The 19,737-nt window shown below is 46.1% G+C and overlaps 1 protein-coding gene across 3 annotated transcripts in view; it reads right to left on the bottom strand.

Moving 5' to 3' along the window:
- The window catches only part of UBE3B (ubiquitin protein ligase E3B), a 54,519-nt gene that overhangs the window by 20,343 nt on the left and 14,439 nt on the right, over positions 1-19,737 (bottom strand). For all 3 annotated transcript variants that reach the window (XM_019757440.3, XM_019757441.3, XM_019757443.3), the window contains exons 10-18: positions 15,686-15,791; positions 15,273-15,393; positions 14,121-14,298; positions 12,419-12,582; positions 10,756-10,923; positions 7,248-7,419; positions 5,313-5,431; positions 4,565-4,679; positions 3,731-3,830 (exon numbers count right to left, since the gene is read on the bottom strand). In XM_019757440.3, coding sequence (XP_019612999.2) covers positions 3,731-3,830; positions 4,565-4,679; positions 5,313-5,431; positions 7,248-7,419; positions 10,756-10,923; positions 12,419-12,582; positions 14,121-14,298; positions 15,273-15,393; positions 15,686-15,791 — 1,243 coding nt within the window. The remainder of the gene's footprint in view (positions 1-3,730; positions 3,831-4,564; positions 4,680-5,312; positions 5,432-7,247; positions 7,420-10,755; positions 10,924-12,418; positions 12,583-14,120; positions 14,299-15,272; positions 15,394-15,685; positions 15,792-19,737) is intronic.

Below are 19,737 nucleotides of genomic sequence, written 5' to 3'. Positions count from 1 at the left end.
AAACATGCTTATAACAGAGAAAGCAACTGCCAACAGCTTCCTAAGGAGAGATGTATTTGGTATAAGGGCTACTTTCAGCACAGCAGCTCGATGCGGCTGGTTCATGAGTCTAGAAATAGGGCTGAAGTGCTCTGCAAAGCGCTTGGGGCTCCAGGGCCGCGGGGACAGGAGAGCACAGACGGAGGAAGAGCGAGGTGTCGGGCGACATGGGAGGAGGGCACTCCCGCCTCTCCCTTCTATGGTGGGGGAACTGGAGGCGGTCAGAATAGGTATTTACCTTGTGTGGGGTCACGTAGCATGACTGTTTCCGGGGACCCCACATCGTTAGCATGACCACCTGAACAAGGGGTGTCCTTTTATGGAACGTGAAGCAGAAGATGAGCTTCACGTCCGGGTTCACTAAGTTTGGGGCAGAGAGAGCACACACAAAAGCAGAGCTGCAGAGGTGCCCATGAGAATGTGCCCATGTTTCCCCGAAAATAAGACTGGGTCTTGTATTAATTTTTGCTCCAAAAGATGCATTAGGGCGTCTTTTCAGGGGATGTCTTATTTTTTCATGTACAACAATCTACAGTTATTCAAATACAGTCATGTCATCTTCTTCTGGAACATCGTCATAACATACTAAATGCATCCGTCTGGCTGCCGATCTTAACTGGGGCTTATTTTTGGAGTAGGTCTTATTTTTGGGGAAACACGGTAGCCAAGGAAAGATTGGATGGGGCTCTGGATTTCCAGGGTGCGTGGAAGGTGGTTTGAGGCAAACTTAACCAGCTTTCAAGGGGCGGTAAGACCTCAGCAACAGCAGAGGACATCTGGTTAAGGGTCATTATCCCCATTTTGCAGATAAAGAAAAGGACTCACCCAAGGTCACACAGCGGGTGGGCAGACTCAAACCCACAGCTCACGCACAGAACACCACACCACACCACACAGCTGCTGCCCAGCCCACATGGCACTAAGCCTTCTAGGCCAAAACGAGAGAGAGAAGCTGTAAGTCCCAATTGGGAGATGAATGTGTACAAGCAAAACGTAAGAAGAGTGCAGAGGAAGCAGGGTTGTGTGCGTGAACTAGGCAGAGTCGGGGCTTTGCAAAGTGTTAAGGAAAACGAGAAAGGCACCCGCTTGAGTGAGATCAAGAACAAGGGAGAGATTCAGCCTTTAGGGACCGAGGGCAGAGGGGTAACAGGGAAGGAAGCAGGACTGGGGAGCCCCTTTTCCCTCCAGCACGAATGAATCATAGCAGAAGGTGGCACACCCCCGCGAAGCACAGCCAGAGACAGGCGACAAGTGTGCCCTCGTGGCTCTAACGCATCAGACCTCAGACACCCTCCCCGACCTCCTGGTGCCGTCACAGGGAGCAGGACGGGCCAGGAGATGAGGAAGGGCCCTATTTTCCCAAGGGAGGGACCAGAGAGATTTTATGAGCCAAGGACAGAAAGCCTTGATGGCAATCTTAAGCAAAAGGAAAAAATGGTGAGGGTTAGGATACACTCTGGACTCACAAATCATGCAAACTACTCTCCAGAGGTTCCCTCTTTCCTGTTCACAGCACCCCTAATGGCTCAGCAGTATTTTCACGGCACTCCTGGGTCAAAAGCAATACTTAACAGTTCCATTTACTTGGTAGTTAGGGCCTAACAACGTAATAAGTATTTATGTGCTAAGAACATAGTAATTGTATTGTAAAAAAAAAATACATTGAAAAAAAGATTTTTAAATTTCATTTTTTAAAACCCAGCTTAGAAAATATGACATCATCCAAAAAAAAAAAAAAAAAAAAAGCTGAAACTGGGAACCCTAGCTAGTAGTACTTTCATAATAGCGTCCAACAGATTTCACTGTGTTCCCCTCAAAAACTCAAAATATCCCAGGGTACCCCAGCACACCATTTGTGAGCTATGGATATACAGAGCAGAGATTCCAGACTATACGATACGGGAATGCTCCGGTTCAGGCTGAACTCATGGACACACAGGTCCAGGACGTGGCGCTGTGGTTTAAGTCAGACTCCACCAAATTGGATGAGGTCCAGGAGACGAAGGGCTGGAAACTACCACCTTAATGAGGATAGTTGGAGAAGGGAAGGCTGCTACCCTTAGAAACAGACTCAGAAGGCAAACGAGAGATGCCTGTAAATTTCAGATTAGAGATTCCACCTTCAGTGGCCAAAGGGCAGAAGTTACAGAGAAGTATAATAAATCAGCTTACGCTGAGCCAAAATGTTCCATCATTGGGAAGCGTAAAGCAACGGAATGGCCTATTTTGCAAAGGGAGACAGCTGAAGGGGCTCCCTCAAGGAGGGCACATGTGATGAAGTCATCGCCATGAGGCCCCTCATTTCTGAGCGGCTCTACTGTCAAGTATAGTAAGAATTTAAACAGCCATATCCATTTGCGAATCACTGCTGGAGGGTATAGAATGGCAATTGTAAGTATTAACGTCAAGGTCGAAACAAGATCAGAGAGCAGTGAGGGGGAGTAAGATCTCTGAAAAGTGAGATTTAATTTACAAACATGTGACTTACGCTTTTCTAGAAATGTCTATTTTGTCAAAAGACAAAAGGAAAGGAAAGGGCACATGTAGACCTGTAAGAGCGTCTTCCCAAGGAGCGCAGAATGGCCCCGGTACCGCGCTACACACAGGGACGTGAGCCGTCTCTCATGTCCCTTGGATCTGTGACAGCACGCTCTGCTGGTTTGCTCCCTTTGATGACTCCTTCTCTCCTGAGCTGGCCTGTTAAGGGCCAGGTCCTGCAGGGTTCTGGCCTCGGTCCCCTGATCTTCTGACTCCGTCTGGTTCCCTGAGCACCTCATCCACGGCCATAAACGCAGTTAGGAGGTTTGGGTCCTGTCTCCAGGCCAGGCCTCTCTCCTGAGCCCCACAGCCACGTGTCCAATAGCCCCGAGGAGTTGCTGGCACCTCCCATGCTAGCTCCTCAAAGCTGACCTCGCCAGCACTTCCCAGACCTGCTCTGGCCGTGCTCCTATGTCAGGGAATGGCTCTCCCAGGCACCTGGGCACCCAAGCCAGAAACGTGAGCATCATCTGAATTCCTCCGAGTGTCATCTTTCTCCAAGGCCTGTTAAGTGCCACCTCCTTAAAAGTCTCTTGACCTTATCATCTTTCTACTTCCGTGACCCCACCCGAGACCAGGCCGGATGGCTGTGACACCTCTGCCTCTAGCCACTGCCCCACACTACAGCCAGAAGAACATTCTCGAGTAGAGCTCTGACCAGGTGCCTCCAAAGCTGAAAGCTCTCCAATGGCTTTGGACAACATGCAAGGTCCTACCCTGGGTTGACAAGGTCCTTGCTGTTTCAACTCCTAAAACGTCCTCAGCTTCTCGACGTCTGCCTTCTAGTTTCTCCAGCCAGACTATACGTCCGGCTCTCCCGTGGTACCCACTGCGAGCTCTCCCCCGAGGCCCTTAAACACTGCCCACTTTTGCCTACGCTCCTGCCCCCCTTCCCTGGGCTCCTACAGCAGCCACCCCTGTAGCATACGCACACCCCGCTGCCAGAACTGCCCGTTCATATTGTCTTCAATCTCTGCACCCCAATGCTCCGCTTACTACCCAACGCAGGTTCAGAGCCAATTGCTGTTTGCATCGGCTGAATGAATGATCTCATGTCTTCATTTCCAGTTGCTAGGACGGAGATGGAAAGTCAGGAACCACGTGGGGGAACAGAGACACCCCCACAAGGAGCCCGGCTCTGAGTGCGACTCACGTTTTTGTGAGGAATGACGTGCGGGATGTACTGCAGGACCAGCTGTGCGCGTTTTCTGTCCTTGTCCAGCTCCTGGAACAGCACACTAGGCTTGAGATCCCTTAAAGAGAAAAGACAGGGGTTGGGATCATGAAAACAAGAACAGTACTGTCTAGTGCAGGGCTGGCCAACGATAGCCTGAGGGTCAGATCGTGCCTGCTGACCGTTTCTGTCAAGTTTCAATGGGCCACAACCACACTGCGTCATTACAAAGTGTCTCTGTTTGCTTTCACGCTACAACGGCAGAATCAAGTAGTTGCAACAGAGATCGTCCAGTCTGCAAAGCCTAAAATGTTTACCGTCTGGCCCGTTCCAGAGAAAGTCTGCCAGTCCCTACTCTAGTGCCATCACTTCAAGAGTTACGTTAGAGTTGACATGTCATTGATGACAGAATTTGGACATGACCTTACGTTCACTTGTTGCCGGATGATCCCCCCGATCCCACGTCTCAAAAAGACCTAGCTGTAGTTGTCATCCTAATTCTGCTGGTAGAAAACTGCCATTTATCTGTCATCATCTGTTCAGTACAGGTGCAAACTTTTCTTCCTGGCCTGGACCAGAAACATTTGCTAACTGTGACCTGGCTTTGTTGCCCTGAGCTCTAAGCATCTTCAGGGTACGCCTATCTTAGCAGGAGCGACTTGACAGGAGATGAGCTGTCCTGACAGGGGCTTCGTGGAACAGCAGCTTTCCTCAGGGGAATGAAAGGGCAGGAGGACGGAGAGGGCCGAACTCCTGTCCACTGAGCGCTCGGGCGCCTCTGCTCCCCAAGTGCCTTCCCAGCCCTGTGCTCACTTCCGCAGCCAGTGGTCCTCAGGGGCAAAGCGCCGCCGGCAGTCCCGCTCATACAGCACCATCAGCCACCCGTGGACAGAGTGGAACAGCTCCAGAGTCTCGCCCTTGGCGTTCTCTGTGGGGCAAACACCGGGAGAGTCACACGCATGGAGCTGACTAGAACTGGAGAAGAGCTCTTGTCTCTTCCTGACATCATCAAGTCCCAACAAGGTCTTGATGTCCCTCACTCTGAAGTTTACATGGAACCAACAGGACGGAAAGGCCCCCTGGGTATGTTCTAAGTGTCTGTAGGAACTGAGAATCCCTCAGACACAGCCCCTCACGCTGCCTCCCCCTAGTACCTCATCCAAGGACCTTTATACTCTAAGGAACTTGGTACTGAATCCACAACTGGAAACACTTCAGGGGGTGGCCTCTAATCTGAAGTGTGTCCTGGCCCAGGCTTTATCTTCATGGAAATCAGCTCAAAGAATCAAAAGGAGATTCAGGGTGAAAGTAATCATCATGAGTAACCTTTGAGATGTACATGTACAACTTGAAAAACACATGGGAGGACAAGACTTCTTTAACTACACCCCTAGCTTAAGAGGTCACAGATACTGAAGAAATAAAACTTCTAATTATGTGAAGAAATGTGCGTGTTCAGTGAATGCTGCCAGACAATAAGGCTAAGAATGAGTTGATGGGATAGACCCTGGCCCCGCTGCCTGCAGCATCAGTTGAACGATAGCTGCCATCTTTACCTTACCTACAATTCCGTCCCAGATCATCTTAAACACGAAGGAATTCAGGAAAGAGGAGATGGTGACCAGCTCTTCCAGTTTGAATGAAATCTGTTCTTCATAAACTTCAATGTCATCAAGGATCCTAAACCAGACAGAAAATTATACACAATTTCCTGATGAGAAAAGGGAAAGAAAGCGAGATCTGTACCTCTTACTAGACAAAATAATGTTAAGGATAAGCGGTATCTTTGAGATGCTTACTGCAAAAGTTACAGATAAAACGCTATCATGTCTAGGATTTGCTTCAAAGAGACGAGTGCAGGTAGGGGGTTTAGATGAAGCAAGCTGGCTATGAGTTGATAACTGCTGAAGCTGGTGATGGGCATATGAGAGCTCATTATACTGTATTCTCTCTACTTTCTATCGATTTGAAATTGTCCATAGTAAAAAGTCAAAAACTACAATTAAGGAAAAAAACCAATAAGCGCTACTCTCCATTTTTCTCATTCATAGGATCTGTGACACTTTAGTTCATGCCTGGAATCATGCCTGAGTGTCAAGGGATCCTGACTGGCACTCTGTGTCTGCTGAAAGCTGTGGCAGCTTAGTCTGTATCTACAGCAGATACTAGTGGCACTTAGTAGGTGCTCGGGAAGTATTTATGAGTGAATGAATAATGTCTGGAAGAATATATGAATAAATGAACCATGTAAGATACGTCTGTACCTGAAGATCTCCTAAAACTGCTCCATTCACTTTAGAATATGACTCACTCTTGGGTCACCCTTGACCCAGCAATTCAGGGTCACACCCCTGCTTTCTTCCAACTGCTCACGGAGCTCTTCCCTCTGTGATTCTTACCCAATCTGCCATCTACATGTCCCTGATCCCCTCCTAACAATGTCGTCTGGCCTAAACATAACTGCCTGAGGTCCACTCTAATAATTCTTTACTGATCTTTTTGGAAAAATGTAGAATTAAAAGAATACCAAATACACAAGTAGACACATAAGCTATCGTGTTTACCCAAAAATAAGACCTACCCTGAAAATAAGCCCCAGTTATGATCGTCAGCCAGATGGACGCAATTAGTACATTATAACAATGTTCCAGAAGATGACATGACTGTATTTGAATAAATGCAGATTGTTGTACACGAAAAAAATAAGACATCCCCTGAAAATAAGCCCTAATGGAGCAAAACTTAACATAAGACCCGGTCTTATTTTGCGGGGAAACACGATAGAAGAACAAATAGACTGACTGCATGGGACTAACATTTGTTAATTGGCACTGTTCTATGCACTTGACATTCCGTTTCTCATTTACTTCCTGTCAGACTGGTAATGTTATCTCTATGCTCCTAATGAGAACACTGAGGCTGAGAGGTTAAGCAACTCGTCTGTAACCATGATAAAAGAGCCAGCACACACCGAGCTCTTCCTATGTGCCAGGGGCTATGCCGGGCACTTTATGCGCATTACCTCAGCCAATCCTTGCCATGTAGCGAAGAGGTAGGTGCTGTTGTTATTCCCATCGACAGACAGATGAGGAAACAGGCTGAGAGGCCTCCTGCCTCTGGCCCAGTGTCTCAGTAAGTGGCTAAGCCAGGTTTTGTACCCTGGCGCCCTGGCTCTGGAATTTTCTAGTACATGACCTAGCACCGTGCATAAAATGGCTGAGGTGATTTGAACCCAGCTCCAGGAGAGCCCAAAGCCCACATTCAGTGGTACTGACCCTAAAAGGATTCAGCTCCCCGAAAAGGATTGGAACTAACAATTGCTGAACCCCTACTAGATGCCGCCCACTTTGTAAATGTTTTCTCGTCTAATTCTTCTAACGACCCTGCCCCACAGGACCAAACGTGAGCAGTAATCCCATCGGCAATTGCGTCCTGACTGACACTGTAGTCTGGTCTCCACCTCTAGCGAAGGCCTTCTGGCCACAGCAGGACCTACGTGATGAGGTGCCGGGAGCAGTCACAGAACAGCATCAGCATGGCCAAGAGCTGCTTAGACTCTTCAGTGTCATTGTTGAGGCATTCCAAGAAGAGCTTTAACCCTCCGTGGGGCCCCAGCTCACAGATAAACGCCCACAGTTTGGGCAGCAGGTCATCAAGGTAAGTGAGACCTGGAAAAGGACAGAGAAACCCAAGCTTCAGGTGGGGGCTCCATCTCGTCCCGATTCCCCTATCCATTGGGAAAACAAAACACTTACACCTACTAGGGAACATTAGATGTGTGTGAAAGGAGGTATAATTACTAAGACAATCATTATCAGCATGAGGACAACAATGAGAACAACAGCTAACATTTAATGGGTGCTTACTACGTGCCAGACGCTATTCTAAGTACTTCGCATGCATTTTCTCCTTTCCACCTTGCGAAACCCAATGTTATCTCCATCTTAGGAAAAGGAAACTGAGGACCAGAGACGTTAAGTGCTCAAAATCACACAGCCAATAAGTGTCAGAGCCAAGAATAGAACTCAGGTCTGTTTGACGCAGCATTTATGTTTTAAATCAGAGATCAGCAAATTATTTCTGGAAAGGGCTACAGAATTGGTATTTTTAGGCTTTGTGGTCCAATCTGTCACAACTAGTCAATGCTACCATTGTAGCACAAAAGCAGCCATAGATAATATGTAAATGAACGGATGTGGCTTTGTTACCACAAAACTTTATTTGTAAAAGCAAGTGTTGGGCTGGATACAGCCCACGGGGCCGTAGTTTGTCATCCTGTACGTGAAACTATCTTGCAGGCTCACCCACATTTAGCAAAGCTTTTTCTCTCATATACTTCTATAATTCTATTTACGCTAAAAATGGGAAAGCAATGAATGACTGTAGCAGAGATACTCTCCAGCACAAAAATTTAACCCTGCGCAAAGCAGAGGACATTCTGAGTCTGCTTCCTGGTGGCTACAAGGCTGACACACAGGTTACATCACTATTTTATTTTAAGTCTATTAATGCAGCTCTTGGCTTAGAAAGCCTGGCTCTGAAGTTCCATGTGTCACTGAACATACGATACAGTGTGTTCCTCAAATTATTCCTCAGAAAAAGGGGAGTCACCTTATATTTGAGTCCCTATAATTCCTCTCATTTGATAGAATTACTTCATTTTGAACAAAGAACTGTTGGGGGAAGATGTATCAGCCTGGGATGGAGGCAGGATGACAGACTCAATCAACGCTACTTAAGGATGCTGAGAGGCTGACCTGAAAAGAACTGTAAAGGGAGCAAAGAAATGTTTAACATCATTTAGTTAGCATCCCTAAAGGTTTCTGACCTCACATTTTCACGGGTGGGAGGATGTGGTTATAAAATACAGCAATTTCACAATTTAAATATGGGTTAAAAGAGAAACAAAAGGTAGTTACATTGTGGAGGTCACAAATATGCTCCCACAGGACGAAAGAAAAGCAACTGCCCTCACTCTATGAAAGGGCACTCACTGTGTGGACAGAAACACTCTTTCAGGGCATCGTACGCCAGTTCAGTAAGGGCTGAAGCCAGAGCAGCTGAGAGAGCAATGAAGATGCCACGCTCTGGAGAGCTGTCAGAGGAGCGGCCCGGGGCTCCAGGGCCCTCATGTACACATGAGGAGCATATACAGGATGCTTTGTAAATTTTGAAAGTAGGAAAAAACAGCAGTATTTTTAAAATGAGTGTATTTTCTGTACTCTCAGGTGTTCATAGCTAAACTGATTGGGTAGGATACATGTAGTTCAGGAGTAGTTTATCTTCCTTCTTAAAAGTACATACACTTTCAAGCTGGCCAACTAACTTCTTTTTGGGTTTTTTCATTGGGACAATGGGGGATGCTTAAATTTGTGGTCAGCTTAAAAAGTTGGACACAGGCAAAATCATCTCATTCAATGTGCTTCCCAAACCTTCATGTTGGGTGCTGGGGCGCTGAGGCTTGGTATGGGCCCCTTCTCAGCTCCCTCAGCACTCTCCTCAGGGAACCTGCTCTAGGCAAAGGTTCTGCACACCATCCCCCTTGCTCAAGACCCCAGAGTCTAGTCACGTGCCTGCTTGGCATCTCTGCTGCAGGTCCAGCAGGCACGTTACACTCATTACAGCCGAAACAGAACTCTCGATGCCCCACGAGCCCTGCCCCCAGCTGCTCATCCCCAGCTCAGCAAATAGCACCATCATCCACACAGCGGCTTGGGCCAAAAATCTGGCATATCTTTGAAACGTTTAGGCCTCACTCCTCTAAATCCAATTTATTGGTGAGGCCTGTAAGACCCTACCTCTGAAACATATCTTAAATCCTCCTGCTTCCATCATTACACCAGTTCAACTGTTCTCAACCGGGAATGATTTTGTCCCCCAGGGGCATTTGGCAATGTTTGGAGACATGTATGGCTGCCACAACTCAGGGAGAGAGGAAGGTGCTACTGGCCATCTATTAAGTAGGGGGCCAGGGGCTACCAAACATCCTACAATGGACAGGGCAGCTTCCACAACAAAGAACCATCTGGCCCAAAATGTCAACAGTGCTGAGGTTCTGAAACCCTGGTCTCGTCCAAGCCAACCTTGCCTCTCATTACGTTCACTGTCACGGTGCCCATCGTACGTTAAATATATTTTCCCCTTGCTTATTATTGGTCTCTCCACTACTAGAATACGATGCCCTTGGGAACACAGGCCTCGGCTGTCTTATTCACCTCTGCATCCTCAGTGCCTGACACACATAGGTGCTCTGTGAATATGAGAAGATGAAGAAATAAGTGTGAAACAGAAAGGCAGCGGCAATTTATGATTAAAAAAAATATAAAATGCAGCAGAGGTCTTACTCCTCTACGTAGCACAGTTGCATGGCCTGCAGACTTCTTGTTAGTATAATTCCAATTCATACCAACAACTCCTGCACTGCAACTACACAGGCCCCGAAGCCCAATTCTCTGCTCAGAGGGGACTTTCTTCCTTGCTCAGCTAAAAAGGAAAATGTTGGGCGTACCCATGCAATGACATATGCAGCCGACAAAAATGAGGTTTCTGAAGAATTTCTGACATGACAAAATGCTTATAAAGTGACCATGGAAAGGGAAGTTAGATAAAACCATGTATGTCAATCTAAATAGATACACGTAACACACTCAGGCGCAGGTAGTCCTGTCTGGGTTGTGGGACTAAGAGTGGTTGACGTTTTCTTTTTTCCGCTTCCTTGTCTTTTTCAGTTTTCTACACAGTGAAAAAAAACCCAGTGACTTTTTAAGAGCAAACCGTACTTCATAACGACAGTAAGAGCCAGGTCACAGGAACAAAGTGGAAGTGCTAGGATTGAGGTTAGCGTGAGGTGTTTAACTGAAGTGTAGCGACCTCAAAGAATGGCTCCAAATTACCCTCCTTCAAAACCTATTTTCCGAGTCAAGGGAGCCAGAAAAAAACCAACTTGTTCTAAGAAAAACTGTCTGCCACGTGAGAGATGGAAGAAGAGGCCTCGGGACTCGAACCTGTGAGTATCTGCAGGCGGATCTGGGTCAGAGTGGTCAGCGAGGTCTGGTACAGGACACAGATGTTGCAAACCTTCTGGACCTCCACCGAGTCCACGCGTTTACCCCCGACAGGCTTGAGGATGTTCCGCACTGACGCAGACTTCTGAAACGCACGCTTTATGAGATCTGAAATGGAGAGGGGGAGGAACGGTGAGCAGGAGTCAGTCACCTGCCCAGTTCCAGTCTGAGAAGGGAAGAGCATGTCAGTAAAGCTCCTGACTCAGAGCCAGAGCCAGACAGTGGGGCTGCTGCTTGGGGCCAGCCATCCCTTTGGGGTAAATTAGAAACACCCAAACAATAGGTTTGCAGGTGAAACCCAAAGATGGCTTCAGAGTATCCGAAAATTTCTCAGAACAAGCCAGGCATACCCGATTCTTACCCAGGATCCTTTGTACACTTAACTTCAGAACACAGAGATAAAAATTCCGAGGACCGTATTAGGGGAAGAGAGGCAAAGGTGAGGACTTGGTCGACTCCCAACTGCCTGTGCTTTAAAAGGAAGTAGGGGCGTCAACCTCAAGTACTGATACGTGCCTTGGGGTTGTACACTCATTTGGTTTCAAACCTTTCCATTTATATCCTGCTGAAGTTACATTTGCTGAGCCCATGCTCACTGACAGCCACCAGACAGCTTTGCAGCACACTGGGGAGCAGAGGGAAAGCCGCCCTGCACCTGGAAGTCAGCCATGGGCAGGTAACCCCACTGAATTATGTGTTAGCAGCACTTCAACTTTTATCAGAACGGGCGACAAGAAACCTTTCCAATGGGGACACTGCTACGGTGCTAGCCTGGTCAGTGAGCCAACGTCCCCGTTATCAGGAGCTCCACATGGGACGTTTCTTTTACGATTACAAAGTCAGAAAAGCTCTACTTCCTCTAAGAAACAGGTCTTCTTCCTGTTTATGAAAAGTAAGAAAGAAGGGAGGCCGGATGGCTCAGTTGGTTAGAGTGCAGGCTCTGAACAACAGGGTTGCCGGTTCGATTCCCACATGGACCAGTGAGCTGCACCCTCCACAACTAGATTGAAGACAATGAGCTGTAGGTGGAGCAGCCAGATGGCTCAGTTGGTTAGAGCACCAGCTCTCAACAACAAGGTGGCCGGTTCAATTCCCACATGGGATGGTGGGCTGTGCCCTCCTGCAACTAAAGGTTGAAAACAGCGACTAGACTTGGAGCTGAGCTGCACCCCCCACAACTAGATTGAAGGACAACGACTTGGAGCCGATGGGCCCTGGAGAAACACACTGTTCCCCAATATTCCCCAATAAAATTTATAAAAAGAAAAGTAAGAAAGAGTCCCAAATCCCTTTTAATTTTGGCTACTAGAAATTCAGAGCCAAAGGGAAGTTCAGAAACGACTACAGCGGCCATCATGGACATTCTCTATACACGACCTTGATTTTGTTCATCTACTTCTTTTTCCCAGGTCCTTGTTTTCTATATCTAAGGATTTTCTGTCACTGTTTTGTTAAATGTAAACTTGATCCAAGCGGTCTCAAAATGTTTGTGGGAGAAGTTAGAGCATCAGACGAACAGAGGGGGCAGGCACCCAGGAACACAGAGGAGCTGCCCTCCAGCTCAGCAGCAGAGCCACAGGCCAGGCCTGCTCCAGCCACTCACTCTTCACGGGAAGCACGTTCTGTGGGGATGCCGGCTGCACGTGGGCGGGCTCCTGGTTCTCCAGCAGCTTCTTGCTCAGGATGTCACTGAAGAAGATCCGGATCAGAGGCACCCCCCACAGGAACTGCAGCTGTTTGGTGATCAAGGGCATTGACTCGTTAAGGCTAGGAGAGAGCAGACCAGGCATGTCAGTTCCACCTGACGGACGGCGAGGGACAGCCCATCCGGCTCCCTCAGGGGCCTTTCACTCAACATGGTAAATAATAATAATAATAATAACAGGGATCCACAAATTGCTGCTGAGGCCTGGATGTGTCAGGCACTGTCACTCTACGCAGACGTCCTATGCTACCAATAGCATTACTGCTCTTCCTGGGTCCCCGCGAGATGGCATGTCAGTCATCTCCCAGACACCCTCTATCAGCTCATCATCCTAATTCCATCCTGTCTACCACTCAGTTGACAGAAGCCATCTCATGCCCGCTGTGTTGCCCTCCGCTTCACTGCCAGCCTGCAGGCCTGGCCCACGAATCTCGTTGATTCACCAGCCTCCTGATTCACCATACTCCACGCCACAGCCCCAGTATCAGAATCACACCCTGAAATCCGCCTTCATCACCTCGCTGCTCGAGACCCTGTAGTGGCTCCCACTGTCTTCTAGCATCAATCACAGGACTAAGAGCCACCACCCGCTAGACATGGGCCGGGGCTGCGGCGGGCTCTGCCATCCATCATCGCATTCAGTCCTTTGAGACAACCCTGGTCAGAGGGACTGTGAGAATTCTCTCCATGTTTCAGACGAGGAACGCAAGGTGAAGCAAGGTCCCTCCGAGAAGAGGAATGATGAAACCAGGCAATTCACCAAGCTATTCGACCCCATCCTCTTCCCACGACATCCCTCCGGACTTCCCCCACCCACTAACATACCCACTCCGTCCTCCTCAGGCCGGGGCAGGGCCTCAGCTGGCAGCCTGTATTTTTAACTGGATGTCACTCAGGTACAAGGTAAAGGGAGAAAATTTGGGATTTCCTTCCCTGTCCCTCACTTTTCTGCCTCAAGGGTACCTGCCAAGGACCGAGGCCTCAGGCAGATATCTGACCAGGAAAAGAGCTGGGCGTCACAGCTGCCTGAGCTCCAGCGGGCCGCATCATCTCAGCCCAGGTACATGTCTTTAAATTTGTCGTGCCATTTTACTTACTGTCTATCTTTTAGGCTAGTATTTGTTTTTTCAAAATTTTTGAGTTCTTAATTTAAAAATTTTAAGTTTATATCCCACCTCTTGAAAAGGATCTGGGGTGACTTCTAGTCCCTAGAATCATATTTTATTACCTCCAACATGTGGCAGTCCAGGCAGCCAATAAAAGTAATATTGAAGAAGAAAAGATCATATTGATAGATAAGGGTTATAACTTTACTAAAGGAAAACAACAAAATACAAAGTGATATGATCTCACTTTTGCAAGAAAAGGGAAAGGCAGGACAGAGACTGAATGGACGTGCACACAGGTTGTCTTTGGGTAACAATACTATGGGATGGTTTTTATTCCCTTTTGGTCTCATCGATATTTTATACATTGAATACGTGTTTCTTTTGCAATAAGAAAGAAAACGACCTAAGCTGGAAGAGAAAGGAAGAAGGGAGAGGAGGTGCGAGAGAGGCAGGAGGAGGCAGGAAGCACAGTGACTGGCCCCAGGACTCACCCATAGTCCACGGATTGGGAGAACCAGCCAAGCACAGGGTGCCAGTGGGTCAGGTTGGATTTCTTCTGCGACACATACTTCTGACAGTAGCACAGCATCTGGGTGAGCAGACCCACAAACCCATCCGTCTCGTCCTCTAACACTCGGGGGCTGAGGGAGCCCAGCTGCAGGAGGTTGCCTACAAACAGAGAAGGCTGAGTGTGCTGAGCCCACACAGACGCGCTTTATCACCTCCCTCCCTGCTCTCTGCCATGTGCAGGAAGAGGGTGCACGTAGAGGGGCACCTGTCAGCGCGGGGGCTGCAGTGCGGTACACGGCTAAGGCCGACCTGGCTTCCAATCCTGGCTGCCACAGACCAGCTGTGTGAACCTCACTCACCTCTCCCATCTGTCCCCTCATCTGTAAGACTGGAACACTGTTCCCCACTCTTGATGTGGACCGTAGGAAGCAACATGTAAAATGTCTGGCACACAGAGTACGTGATGTTTAGCTAGTGTTATACTTTAATATTATGCTAAGATTTTGAAGTCAAGGGTCAACGTAAGAAAGGACCTTTCGAAGAACATCTGAAGGTCCTGGGAAATTACTGTTATTCAGTGTTCACCAAAGTTATTGAATGTGCCTTGTGTAAGGACTCTTACCATAAACTCCCTAAAAATTTAGCCCAAGACCCCTTTTCTATGTAAAATAAAATAATTAGGCAATGAGAATTATGTGCCTCTGCTGTTTTCAAATGCTGCTACCCACAAACTCTTTCGTTTACAGTGAAAATGCAGTAAAACAGAAACAGATGATACAGGCTCTGCCCTGATCTAAGCCCTACCCAACTGTGCCCGCCCTCCTCTCTTGAGACGAGAATTATCCAGGCAACTCATCACATTTTCACTTTCCCCTGGCTGCCAAGAAGCTAAGGGCTGAAATTTAACATTCCTTTACAGACACTCAACTAGTCTGCCAGGTTGATATATTTTCCATGTGATTTTCCATTTTACACGTCTGTTTTAACTGTCTATCTGATGACATGTCTTTTATGATAAGCATTTCTAATTGTTACTAAAAACACCTCGTGATCTCCAGAAGGGTGAAAAGCAAAAACACGGGGGCTTTTCCTGATGCCCAGAACACAATCAAATTCCAGCCACAGATACTCACCCATTAGACAAAGCGTGTGGCATCCTTCTAAACATTCACATACGTCACGGCATCGATCTTTATCTCTTAAAAATGTGATGAATTTACGAAGCATGTCGTGAGATTCTAAAACAGTGAGGCGCTGCAAACAATTGCAGACTGTTAAAGCGGAAGCCGACCGGAAGAATTTCCCATTAGCCCAAATTTGATCACCGGCAGGTCACCCCCTGGTAGCCACACATGCTACTGATGTCCGAGAAGAAAATGAACAAAGATGAGAACCTATTTCTCTGAGCTACTAACAAAAGTGTGTCTACAGTGGCTACTGATTTCAAAGAAAAATCAGAAAAGGTAGAGATTAACAGAGAAAAGGTTTTAGATTCCAATTTCTAAGAAGAAAGGCAAAAATGGAATTGGGGGGGAACGCGACTTACCTCAGGGGTCACCGTGCTGAGGTGAGTCACAAGAGCAGGCACGGACATGATGTGGATGAGGAACGGCCGAATCAGATTGTCTGAAAACTGGGCAGTAACCACAGGGCTAGACACAGAAAGATCAGCTTATTCAGACAAGTTTACATGTGAAGCTGGAGCCAAAGAACAACCCTACCAACACCCCCAAATCCCTAGAAATTATGCTTCCCAGGACTTCTAGAAAAATAAAGACAGAAAGTGGAGCTATCCACTAGGGGATGGTTGATTCGATGACAAGAGCTATGAAAAACCTGTTTTCCAGTTTTACTGACATGAGAAAATGCTCAAGCTATAATAAACTTAAAGAAAAAAAAAGGCAGAGTAAGAAACTATACATGGGAGAGGACCGGGCGGGTAGTGACTGGGGGGTTGGGGGGGAGGGGACATTTGGAATGCCGGTACTGTTGTTGTATTTCTCAAATGGGGTGGTGTTTACTATAACTCACCAACAACCTATACTTCAATTAAGCAATTTATTTTAAATACGAGTATATATACAGTTGACAATGAACAATGTGGAGGTTGGGGCACTGAACCCCCATTCCTGCAGTTAAAAACCTGCATATAACTTTTTTTAATTAAAAAAATAATTTTAATAATTTTTTTATTGTTTCTATTTTTCATTCCAAAACAAAACAATGATGAGGGGAGTTCAGAGAAAGCCTCTCTCTGCATTTGCTGTTTTTCAAGTGCCTTCAGCTCAAAATAATCCTTAGGCCAAAGAGGTGTATTTCAGGGTGGCATATTCTGCCCCCCTCCAACACTGGCTTTATGAGAAAGAAAGCCAAGAAGAAGAAAGTTTTGAAAACTTGAAATTCTGAAAATGTCTTCATTCTTCATACTTAAGTGTTTGAGCAAATTCCTAGGTCAAAAAATATATTTTCCTCACAATGTTGAAGTATTACTATTTCTTGAAGCTTCAGAATGTGTATGGGGTTTGTCAAGACCTCATCATAAGGGTAGGGAACCTCAAAAGCTCAGAATCTGGAGGTGTTTTCTCTAGGCTGATCTGTGTTTTCTAGAGAAGAAGCGTCCAGGGTCCTGCTTTGGCTGAAAGGGAGAAGATGACTAAAGAATCTCTTTATTCAACATTTAATGTCAGTGAATCCCTCTGTTGAGTGTGGGTTCTCACCCTTCCTGTCAGCGGTGCCTGGGATCCTAGAGCCCATACCCACCATGGTTCAACGTTTTCAGAAGGTAAACATTTGCCTTATGCCAAGGAGGTTACATGGGCTGGGAGGGACACCAGGGAGTCTAGGAAGCCTAACTGTTGATGTAAATTTCAATGACTCGGCCAGTTTCCAGCTTTACTCAGTGTTTCGGATTCCCCATACTTTCAGGGCCTTGGAGGAAGAACTGGCTTGCTACTACCCCTGCACGCTATTTGCTTCCAGCCTTCACTGGGCTGCTAGATCAATTAACATTCATATGCTTTAGTTTCCAAAACGTTGTCTTCTCTCTACTGCTAATGCTCTTTTATGTTTTCTATGACTTTTGTGAGATTTTGAAAATCTATTTATTCCCTAGTGTCATGTTAGTTGAGTTTTCAGGAGGAGTTTAACATGCACATTGAGTGTACCATTTAAATTGCAACTTCTCATCAACTACTTGAATGACATTTCTGCCTTTTTATCTCTCTGCTAAAATATTTCTCTTCCTGAAATTGCAAATATCAATAATAGTACCAAAATTCTGATCAACTGTGGTAGAGTGAAGGTTTTGATTTTATTTAAAAGCAGTCCTAAAAACTGGAAATGACACACCAAAAAACCATACACACAGAAAATCTGACACCAGTTTGAATGAAAATGGAATTAGCCACAACTCCCAAAAGAATACTGTAAAGAATAGCTCAAGAAAAAAAAGGAAAAAAATCCATGTATGAGTGGACCCACGTAGTTCAAATCCATGTTGTTCAAGGGGCAACTGTATTATATTAGTGTTTAAATATGTATATATAAACACATAAATGTGTATAAATTTTTAAAACACCAGTTAAAAAAATGTTAACAATGTTATCTCTGGATTGTAGAATCATGAGAAACACTTTTGTGCCTTATACTTTTCTGTTTTTTCCAGGTTTTCTACAATAAGCATGTATTGCTTCCATAATCCAAAAAAGAGATAAACATTAATTAAATAAGATAATGACCCCTACTTCACACAATAGTGAAAAATTAACTCAAAATTGATCACAGACCTAAATGCTCGTTTCATAACTAAAACTGTAAAACTCTTAGAAGAAAACACAGGAGAAAACACAGGAACGCAGGGGAAAAAAAGGTGGAATAACTTATAGGAGGAAAATGATCTCTTCTAGCTAATGTGTTCTAATAGCAATGTGACTAGTATTTAGACGATCAGAATTTATATTATAAACTTTTATTTTCAAGAGTACCGTTCCTGGGGCAAGAAAATTTTAATAAGGTTGACATGCTCAAAATATCAGTGCCGTCATCAACAACTTGGCTAGAGAGGAGGCTGGCCAATCAAGCTAAACTCACTGAGCTGAGCTGGACAAAAGAATTCTCTGAAAAAGAATTATTTTCTGCAGGTTGGGAAGAGGTTTGAATCAGGAGTATACAATTCTCTAGACAAAGGAAGAGCACACCACAACAGAAGCCACTGAAACTGTAACTCATCACTTCCCATTTCCAAGGGGACAACTCCATCATCATAGGGGTTTCTCTGGGGGCTCTCACAGGAACCCAAGGATTCCACCTTGGGCCATACCCGCAAACAACACAGCTTGACCAACTGGAATGGGGCACTGGACGATGCCACAGGATGCAGGGTTGCCTTGCAGGGCCAGTCTTAACAGACCACACATACACACCCAATACTGTTCCCTCAATTTCTTAGTATCTATTTCCCCAGCATGCGGTCATCAAAATCTTTCTTTAGTCGATGTGTAGTGGCTACACATGTGCTCCACCATGTAAATGTACTGCTAGTAGTACATTTAATAGGGCTCAAATCCACTCTCAAACACAGAAGGGGGACGAATGTAAAAGAAAGGTTTAATGTATAGTCCCAGCTTCCAGAGAGCTCATCCTGCAACTAGGGAGCTGACAGGCACAAAGGGAAAAACAGAAACTGGGGCTCGCAGGTACATGTACCTGGGCAAACAAGGGGCCCAGATAATAAACGGAACAGGGCAAGTATGGGAAAGTTCCCATGTGCCATTAATTCAAAAAATATAGAATATTCCTAGAATACAAAAAGGTGTCCAATATGTGAAGCAAGTATAAAGAATGAGGAGTAACAACTGTGGACTCTGGAGTCAGATGGCCTGGGTTTAATTCCTGGTCCTGCCAATCTCTGCTGTGTGACCAAGGACAAGTGGCTTAACTTCTCTGGGCTTTAGCTTCCTCTTCTATAAAATAGAGAGAGATAAGAGAATATGGTAAGGGGTCAGTTAACGCGTGTAAAAGTCTTAAAACAATGTGTGGCACATGAATGTTAGCCATTTGTAGGATTTGGTGACCATGTCTAAATGTATCACTTGTGATTTTATACCCTTTTAATAGTATACTCCTGTGTGACAAAGCCACTGAATGTCTTGTTTAAAAAGGTCCTGGTCATGTTCAATTACATACAAATATTCAGAGGAAGGGAAAGGGGCCCTGTTTAAGAAAAAGACTTTAGAACAACCTGGTCTTAAGTGAGTCAATGGATTCTAACATATATAGAGGAAAAACCTAAAACAATGGATGCTGTTATATTCTTAAAGGAGAAGAAATGTGGTAGAAATGATCAGATGTGACCCTCTTGGTGAATCACACCGAATCACAACCACATCACAGCAGGGAAGGGGTGCTGGAACGGAAAAACAAGACTTGCGTTCTCAGGCAACGAGGAGGCAGAGCTGCTCTTGTGCTGCAGAGCTGAGGCATCTGCGTGTGGACCCTGCCTTGGCTCTGACAGAGGAGAGTGGGCAATGCTGCTGGGACAAGCTGCCCTCGGTGACTCAGGAAAGGGAGATTCAGTAATCCTGCTACGAGGAAAACCCA

Source organism: Rhinolophus sinicus, chromosome 9 (genome assembly GCF_057876585.1).
Source record: "Rhinolophus sinicus isolate RSI-liver-muscle chromosome 9, RSI-T2T, whole genome shotgun sequence".
NCBI classification, from domain to species: Eukaryota; Metazoa; Chordata; class Mammalia; order Chiroptera; family Rhinolophidae; genus Rhinolophus; species Rhinolophus sinicus.
Note: the sequence above shows the minus strand (reverse complement) of the source record. Positions and strands in the feature narration are given on the sequence as shown.